Here is a 19916-nt window from a genome sequence, read left to right on the forward strand (position 1 = left end):
GCTCAGCTACCTTGTACCTACCATTCTCCCTCGGATATTTCAGAAATCCACATTCTTCATTATATATTCTGAGATTGACATACAAGGGACACTTCAAAGTAGACAAAATATAGCATAAATTTAGTAAGACTTATTAAGTCTAATAACTGGCAAAATTTAGATCATTTAAAAATGTATAAAACTTGGCCAGTATGGCCAGTTTAGGAAATAATTCACGTCACGTGGAGACTATTTTATGTTTGAAAATAGTCTGTTTTGTTTTGGCTATAGAAGTGGTCTAAAGATTGTCTAACTTTTCCTAATTCAGTTGTCCTTGGTATGTTTTTTATACTGATGATCACCTGGTTTTGTAATTTTATTTTTTTTTAAATGATTTTATTTATTTTTAGAGAGGGAAAGGAAGGAGAAAGAGAGGGAGAGAAACATCAGTCGGCTGCCCCTCGCATGCCCCCAACTAGGGACCTGACCCACAACCCAGGCACGTGCCCTGACCAGGAACCGAAACAGCCACTGAGCTGCATCAGGCAGGGCACCTTTGTACTTTTGAAAGAAGGATTCTCTAAGTAAAATTCCAGTTCAGAACTTGGTTTTGCTCCTGCTGATGCTTTTATCATGTTACAATCAATAAAACTAACCTTTCTTGAAATGAATACATTTTCTACTTTCCTTTGCAAGGAACATGGTGCTCTTCCAAAATGCTTATATAATATCTTCACATTGCTAGCTTAACAGCTCTACCAGTTATTACCCACACTGAGTTTTAAAATGAGTTTATTAAAGAACGTTATTAGGAAGGCAACAATGTTTGATTTGTCATTAAAAAAAAGTTCTGCTTCTTCATGTTGTACAATCAAGGTAATGTATAGGAGGCTACAGAGTTATAAGCTTCTTTCTACTGGATCCTCTGATAATATAGCACAGTGTAGTCATTTCTGTAATGCTAGAATAAATAAAAAAGTCTCTTCTATGCTTCTTTTTAAAAAAGTGATGAATAGCAACAGAAGATGGCATTAAAAAAAGCCATTTTTGTATTCATTCTGTAGTATTGGAACCAGTATCTAGGAAACAGGAGAAAAAGAGTAAATTCAAGGAGCAATTTAATTTTAAATTTATCTATTTTAATAATATCTTAAAACAGGATCTAATGGTGGCGATGGTTTGAGGGGTGGGGAAGAAGACGGAAGCGGACCATGGAAATACCTTGAGGACTTTCCCTTTAAGACAGGTAAAAACACAAAGCTTAGTTCTCCATATTATGCTACAGAAAAACCAAGTTATACTACATTTGGTTTATATAACTGCTAACCACCATATATTATTTTCAGGTTCTCTACTGTCCCCAAATTTTAAACGACAAAGGCCATAACATATAAGCAGAACAGAATTGTACTTAACTCCTGGTGAGAAACAGACCAAAATTCTAGCCATTATCGCTTTTTCTCTGCTATTCTATCAGGAACTTTATTTCAGAAAGCTGACTTTTAGAAAAAATGCGCTTATTTCATAGTAGCACCACGTATATCTGATGACTAAGGAATGGTATTTTCTTAATTACCTAAACTTTTATGTTTTAATTTTGGAAAGAAAATTTGTAAAATTGCTTTTCCCCCCTCCTGACATAGAGTACATGGTACACAATCTAAACTTCTCTGGAATACTCAACAATTTTTTCTTTGAAGGTTACTACAATGTGTTGTAAGTAGGGCAAGCTCCTCAAAGTCCAGCACTAGATAAGGCTATCTGCTACTTTTTATCCACAGAAGTTTGAAAAAACATAACAGTATCTCTAAGACCACCAGAAAGGAGTTCCTTTAAGTAAAGTACATGTCTGACTCTTTGATACTAAGTTTACTCAGAGGCCTTCTATACTGACTTTTTGGTTCTTAGCTGTTTCTAATGGTTTAAAACGACCTACTAGTTTACATCTTTGCTGTTCAATATGGTAGCCACTGGCTAGCCACATGCAGCTATTCAAATTAATTAAAGTTAACTAATAAAATTAAATAAAAATGAAACAAAAAATTTCTCAGTTGCCCTAACACCTTTCAAATGCTTAAATAGCCTTATGTGGCTATTGGAAATATCAGACAACAAACATTTCCATCATTACAAATGTTTTACTGAACAGTACTGGGGCACACCATTAACTCATTTTGATAGGTCTAACTAAGAGTTATACTAGGTTATACAATAAACATTAAAAATGATATGTTATCTCCAGATGTTGTTACAAATGTTTTTGTTCTTGTGCTTTTGTAGTCTCTACATTTTTTCAGTTATTTTGTTCGAAACCCAAATTATATGGAACAAAAAAACCCAACCCATAACCTGAGAAACGCAGGGTATTACTTTCTATATTTCTCTTTCTCTTGCTTTTCAAAACTGTCCCTCTAGGACAGTCTTCTTTATTTAATTTCAGGAATAGCTGCTTTAAGAATAAATGGGTCAGATCATAAAGTAAAATTAAGTATATACTTAAAATACAATTAGCAAAAAGGAAATAACTAACAATGGAGCAGAAAGCAGAGATGTATAGTTTTTGAAACATTTAGGGACCTGAACAAGTACCTTGGTCTGCTGTGGAAAATATACCTGCACAGACATACTGGATTAAAGAAATGGATACTTACTATTATGGCTTTTTAAATATAAAATATATAGGTATCCAGCAACATAGAAACCATATGATAAATTGTCAAAATTAAACATTTCCTTAAAGGAGGCTATGAAAAAGACCAATAAACACTTCAAATTTGCAGCTATAATTTTTTGCCGCACCAAATTCAGTCTAAAATTAGCCTATGTGTCATAGAGGCCTATTTGAGATCTGAGAGTCTAACTGAGATAGAAGCCAGATGTCTATCTGGGAGTGGATCACTGACCATTTCCCACCTTAATTTCAGATGAAGATTTTCTACAGACTCATAAAAACAAGATTTCAAGTAACTTTGCTTTTGCAATAATTAGGTGAACACTTACTTTTACCATCACAGGCTACAATTTTCACTTTATCCACTTTAATAAGTTCTGTCACCTCTCTGAATTCAACATCATTCAATACAAAAGTCCACACATTATCGCAGAATCTGTATGTATTTAGAGAGCCCTTTAAAACAAAACATTTAGACATAATATGAAAAGTCACTTCCTCACATTTTCCTCCAAAGCATGTCAGACTCAGCCACCAAGTACTGTACATAATTCTTAAAATAGTAGCATTATTTAACATTCACCTTGCTTAAGATTTTCCTTAATTTTCATCCTAACAATTAAAAAGAACCCTAGATACATATGCTATAAGGGAAGAGTTAAAAGTTTTTGGTTAGCAGACTATTTTCAGCACTTTAAGAGTCTGCAAATTGCTTACTTAAAATCTGAAGAAAACTGAATGGAAACTTGAATTTGTATTTCTACTGCCCCCATGTGGTAAATTATGAATTGAATTTTTATGTAAACTTTTTGTTTTATGTAAACACTTTTTAAAACAACATGTATTGTTGTGTATGTTAATTCTCTGCAATTGTACAAAAGCAGGGATTTCCTAGAAACACTAATTTTAATCCTGGGACTTAGCTCAGGTGAATTACTGTATTAGCTGCTAAGACTATAGTAGTATTGTCCTATGTAACTGACATTCTGCTCATTAAAATTCTTTTTTTTTGAGCTTCAGTTTGAAGACCATAACCTTATGGATTATGCTGTCATCTTAAAACCTGCAGATAATATTTCAGGTGTTTGAAATATCAGTAATTCCTCAGGGAAGATAACCAAACATACACAGACTGATTTGTGAAACAATGGAATAAAAAAGTCTAAAACTCTCATAGTAAGTGGATAAATTTAGTATCAAGGTACTAAGTAAAAGCATAATGTCATTATTATAAAACATGTTCCAAAATCTGATTGAACCATTTCTTCCTTTCATGACTAATAAGTATATAAGGGCCCTAAAAAACACTGTTGTAACAGCTATTGGTACAGGCTTCTAAATTTAGAAAGATATCCTTACCCTGAAATTGACTCTGTTCCTGACCCTCTGAGCCAATGCTGAATTTATAGCCTTGTCAAACTGAAGTAGAACTTGAAGGGCAAGTTGGGGGGTAATCTGTTGAGACTGAGGAAAAGTAAAGGTCATAAATCAGAAAAGCACTGAAGACAAAATAAAAAAAAATGCATTATCAAATATTTCACTGAGGCTAATTAGAGCCTCTAAACTAGAATCCCTTATTTTCCTTTGCCATAAATGACAATTAAGAATCAAAGCCTGACAATACTTCTTGCATTATCTTGATACAACATAATTTTGAAAAGAAAACATGCAGTGATGTTACAACGCCTCGACAAAACTTGGACTATCATTCCTTCACAGCATCTGGAACGAGGCATTAGTTAAATTGAAGAAATCAAGTTCCTTTTAAATAAAAAACATACGACCAATGAGATATATGTATTTTTAAATTTATTATTTTTAGAAAGAGGGACAGGAAGAGGTAGAGAAACATCAAACATGTTGCCTCTCATACACGTCCCGATTGGAGACCAAACCTGCAACCTAGGCATGTGCCCTGACTGGGAATCAAACTGGGGACCTTTCGCTTTATAGGATGATGCCCAACCCACTGAGACACGCTGGTCAGGGCGAACCAATAATATACTTTTAAAAAACCTAATAAGTCTTATTGAAGCTCATTAAATATATAAAAACAAGTGAAAACACTTAATGTTCTTAGATGAGAGGTTCCTATAAAAAATTCATAAAATTGAAATATAAATTCAAAATTCTAATTTAAATCTCAAAAGACTTTAAGTTGTTCAAATTTACCTTAAAGCTACATAGAGCCCTGGCCAGTGACCCAGTTGGTTGGAGTGTCATCCCTTACACCAAAGGGTTGTGGGTTCGATCCCCATACAGGGCACATAACTGAGTTGCAGTTCGATCCTTGGTTGGGCGCATGTGGGAGGCAGCCAATTGATGTTTCCCTCTTACATCTATGTTTCTCTCTCCCCACCTTCCTCTAAATCAGTGGGCATATCCTTGGATGAGGATTAAAACAAAAGGCTACATAGAATATGCCTTTTTTATACATATGAGGAGGAAACCAATACTCTAATATTTAAGTTTAACAAAAATCTTTGAAAATTAAGATACATGCAACTGCTTCATTCAATCAGCATTACATTTCATGCCTCAATGTGAGGATGGTATAAATGTACAGGAATTTGAGATTATTAATCTGAATACTGATTTATTGGGCCAAATAGTCTAAAATATTTAACCTCTTTGTCTGGAATAAGGGATACAACAAAAATTATTATAGACCCCTATAAATTAAAATGTTGATTTTTTTCAGTCTCTTACCTGTATGAGCTCATCGAGGCTTTCCTGAAGACTGTTTCCCAAAGTGGTATTTCTGTATAACTGATATGCCATGGCTTAGAGGAAACTTTTTGTTATTCAGTCTTGCATTTATGTCCTAAAAATTTAATATAAAAAGTATTAAAAAAGACATTAGAAAACATGTATGTTAATAGTTTACTTCATATATTCTAATACATCAGAACTCTTAGTGATTGCAAACTACTATATTAATAATTTTAGAATTACAAGGAATAGTTAAAATGACTTTTCTAATTATGTTACTTTGACATAGGCATTTATACTCCTTTATACATGTGAATATTACAATTATTAAAATGTATGTCTTCACTATTTCTTTCAGAAGTTTGCCCCCTGACCTAGCCTAGAATTTACCATGTACCATTCCTTTCTATTTATTGTCAAGTCACTGACTCAGATAAGCTTCAGCTCACCTCTGCATGCCCTTCCCGTCATTTTCCTGTTCTCTTAAAATCTGATGTTTATAGAGCACTTACACCAAGAAGATATAGAACTGTTATAGGTAGTAGAGAGAGGAAGATAAATATACACTCCTGTTCCTAAAAATTATACCCTATGGGGGGTAACACACATAAAAAAAAATTAAATTCAAAACAGAATAAGAACTGCGATAGAGATAGGCACACTTATCGTGGCCTCACTGTATCGCGGGATTTTAAAAAATATTATATTTAATTATTTATCGCGGATTTTTCACTCTATCACAGGATTTTGCGGTACTGTATACGTATATGCTAAAGTTACGTAGGTTTAAGAGTGTAGAATATGTTTAAGAACCTAAGTAGTGTTTATGAAAGTGTGGAAAAGGTTAATAAGGGAGTGGAAAAGGTTAATAAGGGGCTGGGAACGGTTTATAAGTGTGTGGGAAGGGTTTATAAAGCCTTGAAATATATATAAATACTAAAATAAATGTAAGGTTCCTACTTCGCGGATTTTCACCTATCGCGCGGGGGGGGGGGGGGTGGTCTAGAACATAATACCTGCAGTAAGTGAGGGAATACTGTATTGTATACAGTGTACTACGGAGGCTGACTATGCACTGAATGAGCTGGTTCACAGAAGCTTGAAGAATCTTTCCAAGCAAAGGAGGAAAGTCATCCCAGGCTAAAAAGAAAAGAATTATTAAAGCCAAAGAAGGATGATATAATAGTTTGTGAAGAGAACTATAAACTGCTCTGTATTATTAGGGTACAGGTATGAACAGGAAATGGTAGGAGGTGAGTCTGAAAAAGATGGCATGGATAGATTTGTGCTATCAGGAGAGGTACAGGGTTTTTTTTATAGTACATGCAATGAGAGCTACTGAAGCATTCTAGGCAGGAAAAGTCAGACAAATTGGCAGCCATGTGAAAAATGTACTTGAGTGCAAGACTGGAAAGAGATAAGGATGAGGACTCCAAGAGTGGCAGTAGTACAGATTCAACAAGTATTTACTGAGCTTCTACTGCATGTCGGGTATAAGATCCCTGACCTCATGGCATTTTCAGGTAAGAGACGGACAGGAGATATAATCAAGGATTTCAAGGATTAACCATCAGGCAAAACTCAGCAAAAATGGTCAGGTATAAGTCTTCACATGACACACCTTGTGAGCATTTGATACACTAGATCATTTCTTTGTTTTGGGGGGACCTCACAGTCAGTTCTCTCCTCCCACTTCACCGGGTGCCACTGTTATATATTTCTAGTTTTCTTTTGCTGGTTGCTCGTCAGCAACCCAACTTCTAACTATGGTAAGGCTTCTTATGTCTTCTCTAAATGCTTTACTCCCTAACTTCATCCAGGTTTATGGCTTAAATACTATCTGCTGACAACTCTCAAATTTGTATTTCCAGTCCTGACTTTTCTCCTTGTTACCTTATATAATCAAATTGCCTATGTGACACTGGTGGAATGATCAAGTAGGTGGCTTAAATTAAATCTATGAAGACCAAATTCCTGACACTACCCCTCCAAACCTTTCCTGCCCTTAGTCTGCCCACCTCCGTAAACAGTAAATCTAGTTTTCCAGTAAGACAGCACCAAATCTTACAGATGTTAACTTCTTCCTCACTCTGCATCCAATCCTTTCAGCTCTTCCTTCTAAATATAGCCAGAACCTGAAAGTTTTACCATCCCCACTGCTAACACTAACCCATCATCATCTGTCACTAAGATTACTGTGATGGCCCAGTAAGGGATCTACCTGTTTCTACTCTTGCTTATCCCTCCTCCAACCCCCAAAGCAGCCAGTGTTTTTTTTTAAATGTAATTTAAACCACATCACACATTTATTCAAAAACCCCAATGTCAGCATCCTATCTCAGAGTAAAAAGTCCTTCTAATGGACTGCAAGGCCTGCACTATCCACCCTCACTCTTCCCCAACCCCCACCACCTCTCTGAACTTTTCTTCTTCCACTTCCTCATTCACTCTGCTCCAGACCAGTCCTTTGCTATTCTTTGATATACCAAGACGTTCTTGCTTTAGGGCCTTTGCACTGGCTGCTCTTTTTGCTTTGAATGGTCTTCTCAGGTACCTGCACGGTTCACTCCCTCATTTGACTCAGATCTCTGCTCAAATGTCACTTCATCAGAAAGGATTTCTATGACCAACCTATACAAAAGAATTATCTCCCTCCCCCTTATGCTGCTTTATTCTCATTTACATCATTAAGTGAGGTTGACCTTATATATATTTATTGTTTCCATCCACTAAAATAGATTTTTCCATGAAGTTATCTATTTACCATCTAAAACAATGCCTAGTATGCAGTATGTATTCAATACACAGAGTAGGCGAAAGTAGGTTTACAGCTGTGAGTACAGTTTATTCTTATTATTAATTATTGTATTGTTTATTTGTATTATGTAAACCTACTTTTGCTCATCCCTGTATTTGTTAGTCTGAATAAATAACTTGGTCATATGGTAAAATGCTAATATCAAATATTATAAATGTATCTAAGTGCGATTCAAAGATTTCTGCTTTACTGAGGAAACTGAATGAAAACTTTTACTCTCAAAACTATATCTAACCACCTACCAATATACTTTGCCTACCTGCCTGTCACTAATAGCTGAACTGTCCATGCTGTTATCTCAATACAGTCCTACCTGTGCATCAGGTCCTATCCCCTCGAGTATACTCACTGATACTGTCCCAATAATACAATCATTCCTTTTCTTCCTCACCATCAAATTTCCCATCACTATGGATCAATCCCATCAACAAACAGGTGGGTACTGCTCCCATCTTAAAAAATAAGTCTCAGCCCATTTCCCTCACCAACTACATACTCTTATTTCTCTGTTCCTCTTTGCAGAGAAACTTTTAAAAGTCATCTGTCCTCACTGTTTCTCATTCCTTTTCTTCCATTTGCTCTGAAACTCATCCCTCACAGGTTTTTGCCTCCAGACTCAAATGAAACAGAAGATGATGGACATCAATGGCATTGCTAAAGCTAACCCTCATCTTTCTCTACCAGACTTAAGATTTGACACAGTGATTATTCCCTCTTCTTTGATAAGGGATCTTGCCTTAACTTCTGGGACACTATGCATGCTTTTTGGGTTGTTCGTTCTCTTAAACTCACTGGTTCATCCTTCTTAGTATTGTTTGTTGGTTGATCCTCTTCTCCCAGACTCTTAACGTCAGAAGACAGCATCCTTGGTGTTGTGCTGTTTTCTGTCTATGTTCATTCCTTAGTGATATCATTCAGTCTCGTGGCTTTAAATACTACTGCTGATGATTCCAAAATTCACATACCAGCACAGACCTCTCCTGTGAACTCACTCCTGGAACCAGCTGCCTACTCAACACCTCTACCTGTTGTCTTTCCCATCTCAGGTGATATACTGTAACTCCATATTTTTATGGGTTTAGGCAAAAGCCTTTGAAGTACCTTACCCTCCTCCCCGCAAGCTCACCTCCACATCCTATCCCTAGCAAATTCTGTAAACTCTACCTTCAAAATGCATCCAGAATCCAATCCAACCATTTCCCACTGTTTCCATGGTTACCACCCTGGTCTGTGGCATGAGCTGTCATTTAAAAAAAAAGTGTGTATGTAGGTATGTAGGTATTTATAGAGAGAAGAAGGGAGGGAGAAAGGAGAGAAACATTGATGTGTGAGAGAAACATCTATTGATTGTCTGTCGCACATTGGCCTGCCACCCAGGCACATGCCCTGACCGGGAATTGGACTGGAGACCTTTTGCCTTGCGGGATGATGCCTAACCAACTGAGCCACACAGATCAAAGCCATTACTAGTTGTCATTTGGATTACTGAAACAGCTTTCTAAGTAGTTTCCCATCTTCCAGGCTTGCCCCTACACTTGAATCCAACTCAGCAGCCAGGTGATTTTTGAAAACATAGGTTAGAACATAACTCTTCTTGGCTCAAAATCTCCAATAGCTTCCATTTCACTAGTCCTTACAATCATCTGGCTACCTATTATCTTTCTAAGTTTATATACTATAACTCTCTCTTGTTCCTGCCCTTCTGCAGATCCACTGGCTTCCTTGTTCTTAGACCATGACAGACATGTTCCTGCCTATGTAAGCCTTTGTAAAGGCTCGCCTTTCTACCTGGAACACTGTTTCCCCAGATATCCACTTGGTTCTCTTAACTTCTTCAAGTACAGCATGTATTTAAGGAAGACTAAACTGTCATATTTAAAAACCAATTCCCACGCCCGCCCTGGAACTTCGCAATCACTCTATTCGTTTTTTTGTTTTGTTTTTTGATGGCGCCATCACCTTTAAATATATGTAATTTACCTACTTTATGCTTACTTTTTGTATCCTCCAACAGAATGTGAATTCCCCCAGGGCAGGCGCTTTTGTCTATTTTGTTCACTAAAGTAAACTAGGCATCTAGAATAGCAATTTTCAACCAGTGTACTGCAAGAATTTCTAAAACATGCAATAGCTAACTACTTAGTCAGGGGCAGTCTTTTCCCTTAAATTGTCAAATAAAAAAACGACAACAGTCTCCCAGTGTGAATAAATCAAAATTACACCTATTTTTTTGGTCAGATCAACAAAACTATATTTTTTGGTGTGCTGTAGAATTTTAGTACACTGTTTATGTGTGCCATGAGGTTGAAAAATCACTACCATAGAACAATGAAACAGAATAGAGAACTCAGTAATAAACCCACATCTACATGGTCAGTTAATCTATGACAGAGAGGCAAGAACATATTTGGTTGGCCATAAAGTTCATTTGTTTTTTTTCTATGAGATGGTTCTAGTAGCACTGAGTTGTCTTTAATTTCATTCAGAACAATTTTGTTAAGACTGTATTGTGATAGTTGTCACAGCAGCATCCATTAAAAATAACAAAAACTTACCAAAACTGGTGAATTTTTGTGTAGCCATTTGAATATCGAAGATGGAAGAAACTACACATTTTCAGCATATTATTTTTTATTATTTCAAGAAACATAAAAGACAAAAAAAAAAAAAAAAGAAACATAAAAGACAACTGAAACTGAAACTCAAAAATATAAATAAATAAAAGATCTGTGCAGTGTATGGAGAAGGTGCTGTAACTGACTGAACGTGTCAAAAGTGGTTTGCGAAGCTTCATGCTGGAGATTTCTCACTGGATGATGCTCTATGGTTTGGTAGACCAGTTGAAGTTGAGAGTGATCAAATCAAGACATTAACTGAGAACAATTAATGTTATACCACACGGGAGACAGCTGATATGCTCAAAATATCCAAATCAATAAAGTTATTAGTGAAATGAAGAATGTGTTTTTTATTTTACAGAAAAAAACCATATGAACTTTTTGGCCAACCCAATACAATGGTGTAAAGACACTCTCTTCAATAAATGGTGTTGAGAAACCTAAACAGATATATGCAAAAGAATAAAACTAGATCACTTTCTTATACCATATACAAGAATAAACTCAAAGTGAATTAAAGACTTAAATGTAAGACTTGAAAAAATAAAACTCCTAGAAGAAAACACAGGCAGTAATCTCTTTGGCATCACTCTTAATAGCATTTTTTTTGGTATATGTTTCAGTCAAGAGAACAAAAGAAAACAATAAACTAATGGAACTACATCAACCTAAAGATTTTTTGCACAGCAAAGGAAACCATACACAAAATGAAGACAACCCACTGAAGGGGAGAAAATACTTGCCAATGATACTTCCATTAAGGGGTTAATTATTACCCTAAAAATATAAGAAACTCGTGTAACTTCACACCCCAAAACCAAACAATCCAATTAAAAAACAGGCAGAGGCCCTGGCTGGTGTGGCTCAGTGGACTGAGTGCTGGCCTGTGAACAAAAGGGTCGCCAGTTCAATTCCCAGTCAGGGCACACGCCTGGGTTGCGGGCCAGATCCCTGGCTGGGAGCATGTGAGAGGCAACCACACATTGATGTTTCTCTCCCTCTCTTTCTCCCTCCCTTCCCCTCTCTAAAAATACTTAAAAAATATATTTTTAAAAAGCAGTGCCTCCCTTAAAACAACCAACCAACCAACCAAGCAAACAAACAAAAAATGGGCAGAGGACCTGAATAGACATTTCTCCAGAGGACATGCAGATGGACAACAAACATGTGAACAAATGCCCAACATCACACATCATCAGGGAAATGCAAATTTAAACCACAATGAAATATCATCTCACACCTGTGAAAATGGCTGTTATCAATAAATCAACAAGTGTTGATGAGGATGTGGAGAAAAGGGAATTCTTGTGTACTGTAGGTAGGATAGTAAATTGGTGTAGCCACAATGAAAAACAGTATGGAGGTTGCTCAAAAAATTAAATAGAACTATCATATGACCCAGCAATTCCACTTCTGGGTATTTATTCAAAGAATTTCAAAACACCAATTCAAAAAGATTTATGCACCCCTATGTTCATTTCAGCATATTTTTTTGTTTTTTACAATAGCCAAGATATGAAAATCACTGAACTGTCCACTAACAGATAAGTGGGTAAAGAAAATGTAGCACATATATACAATTGAATATTACTCAGCCATAAACAAGAACAAAATCTTGCCATTTACGATAAAATGGATGGACCTATAGTGTATTATACTAAGTGAAATAAGTGAGACAGAGAAAGACAAATACCATATGATTTCATGTGAAATCTAAAAAACATAGTAAGTGAACAAATAAAACAGAAACAGACTCATACAGAAAACAAACAGAGTTGTCAGATGGGAGGGGGTTAGAGGACCGGGTGAAAAAGGTGAAGGGATAAAGTAGTACATACTGCCAGCTTTAAAGTCATGGAGATGTAAAGTACAGCATAAGGAATATGTGAATAATATTGTAACAGCTATGTATGGTGTCACATGGTTACTAGACTTATTGGGGTGATCACTGTGTAAGTTATATAAATGTCCAATCACTATGTTGCAGACCAGCAACTAATACACTGTTGCATGTCAACTGTAATTGAAAGAAAATTATAAAAGCAATCTTGAAAAAGAAGAGCTGGACGTATCAAGCTTCCTGATTTATATTATAAACCTATAGTAATCAGAACAGTATGGTATTGGCATAAAAAGACAAAATGGCATATTTCTAGTCACAAAAACATCTCCACATTCCTAAATAAAGATCCCAAACATATCTAAAATTAAACATGAAGTAAATGTGAGCTATACAAACATTTAAGAAGGAGTACTAAAAACAGGTAAGGTTATTATTTTCTAACCTGTTCATTCCAGCTTAGCGTCATGGGTGGACAAAGCCTATCCCAGAAGCTTGCGGTGCAAAGGTAGGAACCAACCCTGGACAGGACACGTCTCCACTGTAGGGTGTACTCATACATACTCACACCCAGACTGGGGCAATGGGCACAGGCCAGCTCACCTAACAGGCACATCTCTGGGATGTGGGAGGAAACCACGTGCAGGCATGGGAGAACAAGTAAACTCCACACACACAGTGGCCTGAGCCCAGAACCGTTCTCTCCCCTCATCAACATCATAATCAGATGCTGTTATTTGAGGCCCTACAGTACGCACAATGGAGTACTTACTATTCAGCCATAAAATAAGAATCAATCCTTGACATTTGCAACAACATAGATAAACCTTGTGGGTATTACGCTAAATGAAATAAGAGAAAGACAAATACTGTATGGTCTCACTTATATATGGAATATAAAAAACAAAACAAACGGAATTCAGAAATAGAGAACAGATAGATGGCTGGTGGGGGGGGGACACGAGGGGAGGTGTCAAAAGGTACAAACTTCTGTGTCCTGGGGGATATAACATATAAGTGATTTTCAACCTTTTTCATGTCATGGCACACAAATTATTAAAATTCTGTGGCACATCAAAAAATATATCTTTTGCTGATTGACAAAAAATAGGTTACTTTTGATTCATTCACACTGGAGAGCTATTGTTGTGTTGGCTGTTGTCATTTTTTTATTTGACAATTTAAGGGAAGAGAGAGGTTAGTGCCTCTGACTAAAGTTAGGTACTGCATGTTTTAAAAATTCTTGCAGCACACCGATTGAAAATCACTGATGTATGTAGCACGGTGATTAGTTAATACTGTATTGCGTAATCGAAAGTTGCTAAGAGAGTAGATCTTAGAAGTCATCCCCCAAAAGAAAAAAAACTTAACCATTTCACAATACATACTGTACCATATCAAGTCATTACGTTTAACTAATATAATCTTATGTCCATTATACCTCAAAACTAGTAAAAGATAGCTATTATTTAAACGTTTATTAAAATTACTTCTTTAGTGATCTTAGGTTCTTAAAAATTTCCTGTGCAATGTTCAAATATTTTAGACGTGTTACCAGCCATATAAACTTCGTACTCTTTCATTTTGCAGTTTAGAAAATTAAATTAGAAGACTCCTCATTTGAAAGAAACTCCAAGTCCTAGTCCTTGATCAAACCATCCAGTTAAATTCGTTCCTTCATCGGAGTTCGCATGAAGTCGGAAGGCGGACTCAAACTAGCGAAGCAGCACAAGAATGCGCTCCCCCAATATTCGACACCCCCACCCCTAATCCCTGGATGCGTTAAGAAATTCACCTGGCTAAAATTTGGCGCTGGGCTGGGGCGCAGGCCCTCCCTCTAGGACCTCTCAGCAGGCACCTGGGAGAACAAGCCTCCCTCACAAAACACAACGGTCTCCAGTCTCTTTCCTTCCGTTCCCTTGCCTACCCGGGTACCGGCCGCGGGGCCATCCCGGGATTGAAGTTGGTCAAGGATCGACACGGGGCCCCGGGAGGTAAGGGCCTCGCTCTCCATGCAGCCCTCGCAAAAGACCCAAACGACCGCAGCCCCAGCACTGGGAGCGGGGCAGGGAGCGCGGGTACCTGTGGTGACGGCGCTTCCCGCTGCGGAGTAGAGAGGACCAGAATGGCGAGGAGCCCTGCAGGAGGAACCTACTTGCCTCCCCACCTCGCCGGCAGCCGCAGAAACCACAGAACTTGGCCAGCGACCCGGAAGTATTCGCAGATCCTGGAAGTGGCGTCACAGGGGCACAGAGAACCCGCCCACCACCTGCTCCCTCAGACCACACCTTTTGCGAGAAGGCAGTGTGGGGAAAGGAGGGACGTGGGACCGCGCTTTCCAGTCCTAGACTCGTGGACTAGGTAACCTTTTAGAGTAATTCACTAGGTTTACTAAATCGTTCATAAGGGAATTTTAAAGAATAACCTCCACTGTAAGATGCACAATTAGGGAATGTAAAGCAGTCATATTTTATGCTGAGATGTGTTCAGGGTTAATATGTTGAAGACCTTGCAATGCTAAATTGAAGACAAATTCTGGAAAGATTATAGCAGGTATTTACTTACCATTCAAAACAGGGCCGCAATTCATTTAGCTTAGCAAGCTTTTAGTTTATGATTCATGAAGAGTTTTAATTTGGGAGAATTTGCATTTGTTCCTAATACAAGGCAAATACGTTTCTATTTTGAGTTCTTAAAATCCCAAATGCTATCCTGCGTATTATCAATAAAAGCAGCAGTAATGTGCACAGTTGTTTGTCATTATGTGACTGAAGAGCGATTAAGGAGTAAACGCAGAACAAATGCTACTAGATGGAACCTCTGAGAAGGTCCATAAGCTAAACAGGTTCTCATTTGTGCCATCTTTTCAGCCACTTATTGAACTGCTTTCATCATTGGATTCCCCACTAACTACAATAGTCCTAAACTATGTAACATAAAGCTTAATTATACTTAAAATAATGTTTAATGGGGGAACACTTGTAAAACAGATGATTGTCTAATTACTATGCTGTACAACTGAAAAAATTATAGCAGGTATTTATTTAAGGTTACATATAGTGTGACATTACTCTCATGTTATATACAACCTTACCAATCTCATCAGGAAACTGGCTTGTTCTACCCGACATATCCTAATGCTAATTTATCTATCAATACATAATATAATGTTCAATGCAAACTGTAATTGAAAAGTAAAATTAAAAACATTCTTTTTCATTACAGAATCCCACAAGAAATTCATTTTAACGAGATCTTACCACTATTTATAGAGGAGCTTAAGGAATTATAATAAAATCTGGGAATTTATTAAAAAAAATACAAACAAAAACAAGATACTGTTAAAATTAGAAGGGTGAACTCTTCGCCTCGCTGAACAATAGGAAGCAGCACCAGATTATATAAAGAAAATCAGAAGTAAAGGTCTAAAACTATTTGAAAGACAAGATAACTCAGTGTAAAAATTTAGTAACACAATGGAAGGTAGAAAAATGTGATAAAATGAGACAAAAACAAACTTTCCAATTAATTTATTTAAATTCATTAACGTTGCAAAAATACGATGTGTAACAAACAGATCAGGACACACATCCTAACAAGGCAAAGGAAAATAAAATATTACATCTCTTTAGTGAATCAAGACCAACCCTAGTATTTCTTACAGGGACCACATAAACATCTTGCACACAGTTATCAGAACTGAATTTCTCACACTGTAAAATGAAAGCACTGACCTAGGCAACATCATCTGAATAGTGGTAATGATCACAGTACATTAATTTTGTCTAAATGGAAACATGTGAACCAATGGTAAGAAAATACTTGACATTTTGAAATATATATCAAAGTGTGTTAGTTAATATCGAGCAAACTCTGAATTGTGTTGTATCTGAATGATGCCCCAAGGACTGTGCAAGTCAGTGGCCCTGAACATCACCAATATTTACTAGCTAGGTGTATGTAAATAAACCGTTTAAGGGGCATAACTTTAGAAAGTCCATATACAAAAGTGCAGTGGAGTAGCTAGTGAATATTATTTTCCAAGTTCTTCCTTAGCCACACTGAACATGGAAACAAAATTTCAAAATGCAAGTGTGTTCTTATATAGTCGTATAAGACAGAATCAGACAGCTATCTGAAGCAAACAGCTTATTATAATTCTTTATTAATGTGAAAGCATTAAACTTTTATTTTCATCTGGTGTTTGATCTGTTATTAAGTGCTTTAGTGAACTTTTCATAGCGTTTTTTAAGTAGTTCTCAAAATATAAGAAATTAAGTAGATCTATCATATACAGTTACAACCAAGTAACAGTTCTGTTCAAATTTTAGTGTCACTCCTTAGTTTTCAACACATTACCTTATTTCAATTACCATTTAGAACTTTAAAGGAAAGTTACATTAAGGGATTCACCACTGATCTGACTCTAATTCACTCAGAATCTTGGGACATGAAGAGGGGAGTGAAAAGCTCCCTAGGTAATTCTTCTGACCTTAAAACAGAGTAGATAATCTCCCACTTCCCTAACCTACTGACTTTCCTATGCAAGTCTAAATTCTTGACTCTCCCAGCAATGTAAATTACAAAATTCCTGTTATCTATGACAAGATAAACTCTTAACAGAATAGTTGATCTAACTTGTAAGTATAGTCCTATATCCTTCCCATCCTTCTGAGATTTGTGATCCATTTCTCAAAAATCTAAATATGAAAAGAAAACATAGGTGTGAAAATAGAATGGGGTAGTAATCTCTATTTTCAGCCTATCCCCTCCTCACTTCTGACTGAGCAATGTTAACAATTTTTCATACATAACACAGGAAAAGGAAAGATGAAGCTACTGTCATGTTATATACAACTTTACCTACCAGTCTCATCAGGAAACTGGCCTGTTCTACTTGATATATCCTAATGCTAATTTATCTATCAATTGAAAAAAATCTAAAAAAACTACTTCCTGCATGAAATCAAACACTTTCAAATTCCCTGAGCACTCACATAAAAACAGACAAATAGTAATTATATAGTCATTAGAAAGTCTTATCAAAAACCAGATCCCTTACCTTTTTAAATTCTGGAATCGCAGTTGAGGAAATTCTAGCTGCTAAATTATACTTGTCAAATCAGCAAATTTCAGTTACTAAATAGTGATGTCTAATTTGGAAGACTACATTAATATTTACCAACCATGAAATATGAAAAAACCTAGGCCTAAACTTTAATTTGTGAACTATAATTGCCGACTCTTTGTTCAAACTTGCTTCCGTATGAAGAGACAAAGCAGAAGAAAATATCAATTCTCATTACAGGTATTATCAGCCTTTTCCCCCTTCATATATTCTCTGTGTAGCCTGCAGGTTTTCCTGCTGGATACAAGAAATGGTACCAACAGGTGCCACGAACAGTATCTCCTGTAGCAGAGGCATGTTCAGTGGCATCTTAGATAACAGCTAACTCTTTAACCCTTTTAAGTTTTCTTTTTCTTAGTTCTTTGTTTTGTTATCTTCCTTTCCAACTACCAGCGAGGCCCTTCTTAGTCATATTTCTTTATTATCACCCCCCGCCCAAGTTAGACTATTAAGCTTCAACTATGAGGTCAATATAGCATCTTTCCTTGGTGCTACTTAGGAACACATATAACCAAGCAGAACACAAATTACTTCATGAGAAGCTGCTGACTAAAAAGAGGCACATTGAGCGCAAGTATAACAAACAAAACCAAAAGATGCATCAAATTGAACTAGACCCGTGACCCTAGCAGAAAGATAAAATAATACAAATATATGTACTGTGACCTCAATCAGTAGTGGAAAATTAAAATCAAATGATACGGGGGGAAATGTCACAGAGCTACAAATTACAAATTTAATGAATGCTTTCCTTCTAACCTACTAGTTATGATCTTAAGTCTTATAATTATGAAACATTTATTATGGGGAATGTCCCTATATCAGATTCCATTAAAGTGTAGGTTAGAGCAGGTATCCTTTGAATCTGGTGATTCACAGCACATTCCTTTCCTTATATCCCAGTGTAATCACTGTTCCCTCTGAATTTTAATGTACTAATAGGATATACGCTAATTCTACTTAAAAAAAAAATTTAGAAAAAACACCACTTTTTTCCCTAACAAGTTGTATCTGTAGTTAGGAACAATGCTTGCAAAAGGAAAACTAAGTAAACACAATAAAGTGTTGAAATTGAAGAACTGGGTACTTGATGTGGTGAAAAACCACCTATTTAATAAAGCTCAGCTAACTCTGAGCAAGATGAAGTCTTAGATAAAGGCTACTTAAAGCGCTCTACAAATACAGACTCTAATCACAAATAAATTCAATATTATCTTTTATTCATTATCCTCATATGGTGAGGTCAGAAGGAATGCCTAAGTTACTGTTAATTTACTTTTTCAGTACAAAAGTGTTTTTTCGAACACTTGAGCAAGCAATAACGGTTTTGATTTTATTCACTGTGACATTAGTTCAGGATCTGCCTATAGCTGCTGGATCCAAGTTAAGTCAGGAGGCAGCTGAAAAGCATCTTATCCTCCAGCAGCCCCCATAATTGGACTTAAGTCAGCATGCCAAGGTTATGACTAAAGAGGACAAAAAGTAAAGAAAAATCCTCCTTTGTAACAGAAACTTTATACTAAAAATGGCAATGCTAAAAGCCACAGGAGTCTTCAGTCTAGGATAGAATAAATCTTAAAAGCTTAGCTTTCATTCACTTCCATTTTGCTATTCCAGGACACTCTTACAAATTACCTTTCAAGAAGGGCTGGAATGTGGTGTGACTCTCAAATAGGAGGGTATTAGGTTTATCAAATGTACATGAGTCACACAAGTATATGACACAATATTAGACCAATCAGTTCTCCTAGGATGATTTTGTGGGTAAATTACTTCTGTTTGGGGGCATAGGTACAACTTATTTCAATGTAGAGTCAAGGTATTGATCAAATTGAACAAGGAGTTTATATGCTATACCAAATGTGTCATCCAAAATAGTTTAAATACAATAATGCTCTAAGATTTAGAAAATAACACACCATATCTGACTAGGTCAAACACCTACCAAGTTCAAATAACTGATATAGAAGTATTTTGGTTAAGTGCCCATATTAAGAGCAGTTAATAAAGCAGCTCTTGTTTTCTACAGAAAAGTAGTGACAGTGAATAGCAACACATTCTCCAAAGAGTACACTGCACTCACACAAATTCAGGAGAGAGATACTCTGGACAAAGCTTATTTCACATTAGTGAACAAACCAAAGATTTTC

At 36.4% G+C, this 19916-nt stretch overlaps 1 protein-coding gene across 2 annotated transcripts; it reads right to left on the reverse strand.

The window, feature by feature from the left end:
- Nucleotides 1-754: 754 nt before the first annotated feature.
- Nucleotides 755-14854, reverse strand: GTF2A2 (general transcription factor IIA subunit 2). Of its 2 annotated transcripts, none has more exons than XM_090272016.1 (5): nt 14721-14854; nt 5360-5474; nt 4010-4114; nt 2980-3106; nt 755-1058 (listed from the first exon to the last, which is right to left on the reverse strand). In XM_090272016.1, the coding sequence occupies exons 2-5, from the start codon at nt 5429-5431 to the stop codon at nt 1033-1035; spliced, it is 330 nt and encodes a 109-aa protein (XP_090128142.1). In that variant the 5' UTR covers nt 5432-5474; nt 14721-14854; the 3' UTR covers nt 755-1032. The 2 variants fall into 2 exon arrangements, with proteins under 2 accessions (XP_090128142.1, XP_090128143.1); XM_090272017.1 differs by lacking the exon at nt 14721-14854 and adding an exon at nt 14434-14702.
- Nucleotides 14855-19916: the final 5062 nt, after the last annotated feature.

Source organism: Furipterus horrens, unplaced genomic scaffold (genome assembly GCF_987537825.1).
Source record: "Furipterus horrens unplaced genomic scaffold, mFurHor1.1.pri manual_scaffold_3, whole genome shotgun sequence".
Lineage (NCBI taxonomy): Eukaryota > Metazoa > Chordata > Mammalia > Chiroptera > Furipteridae > Furipterus > Furipterus horrens.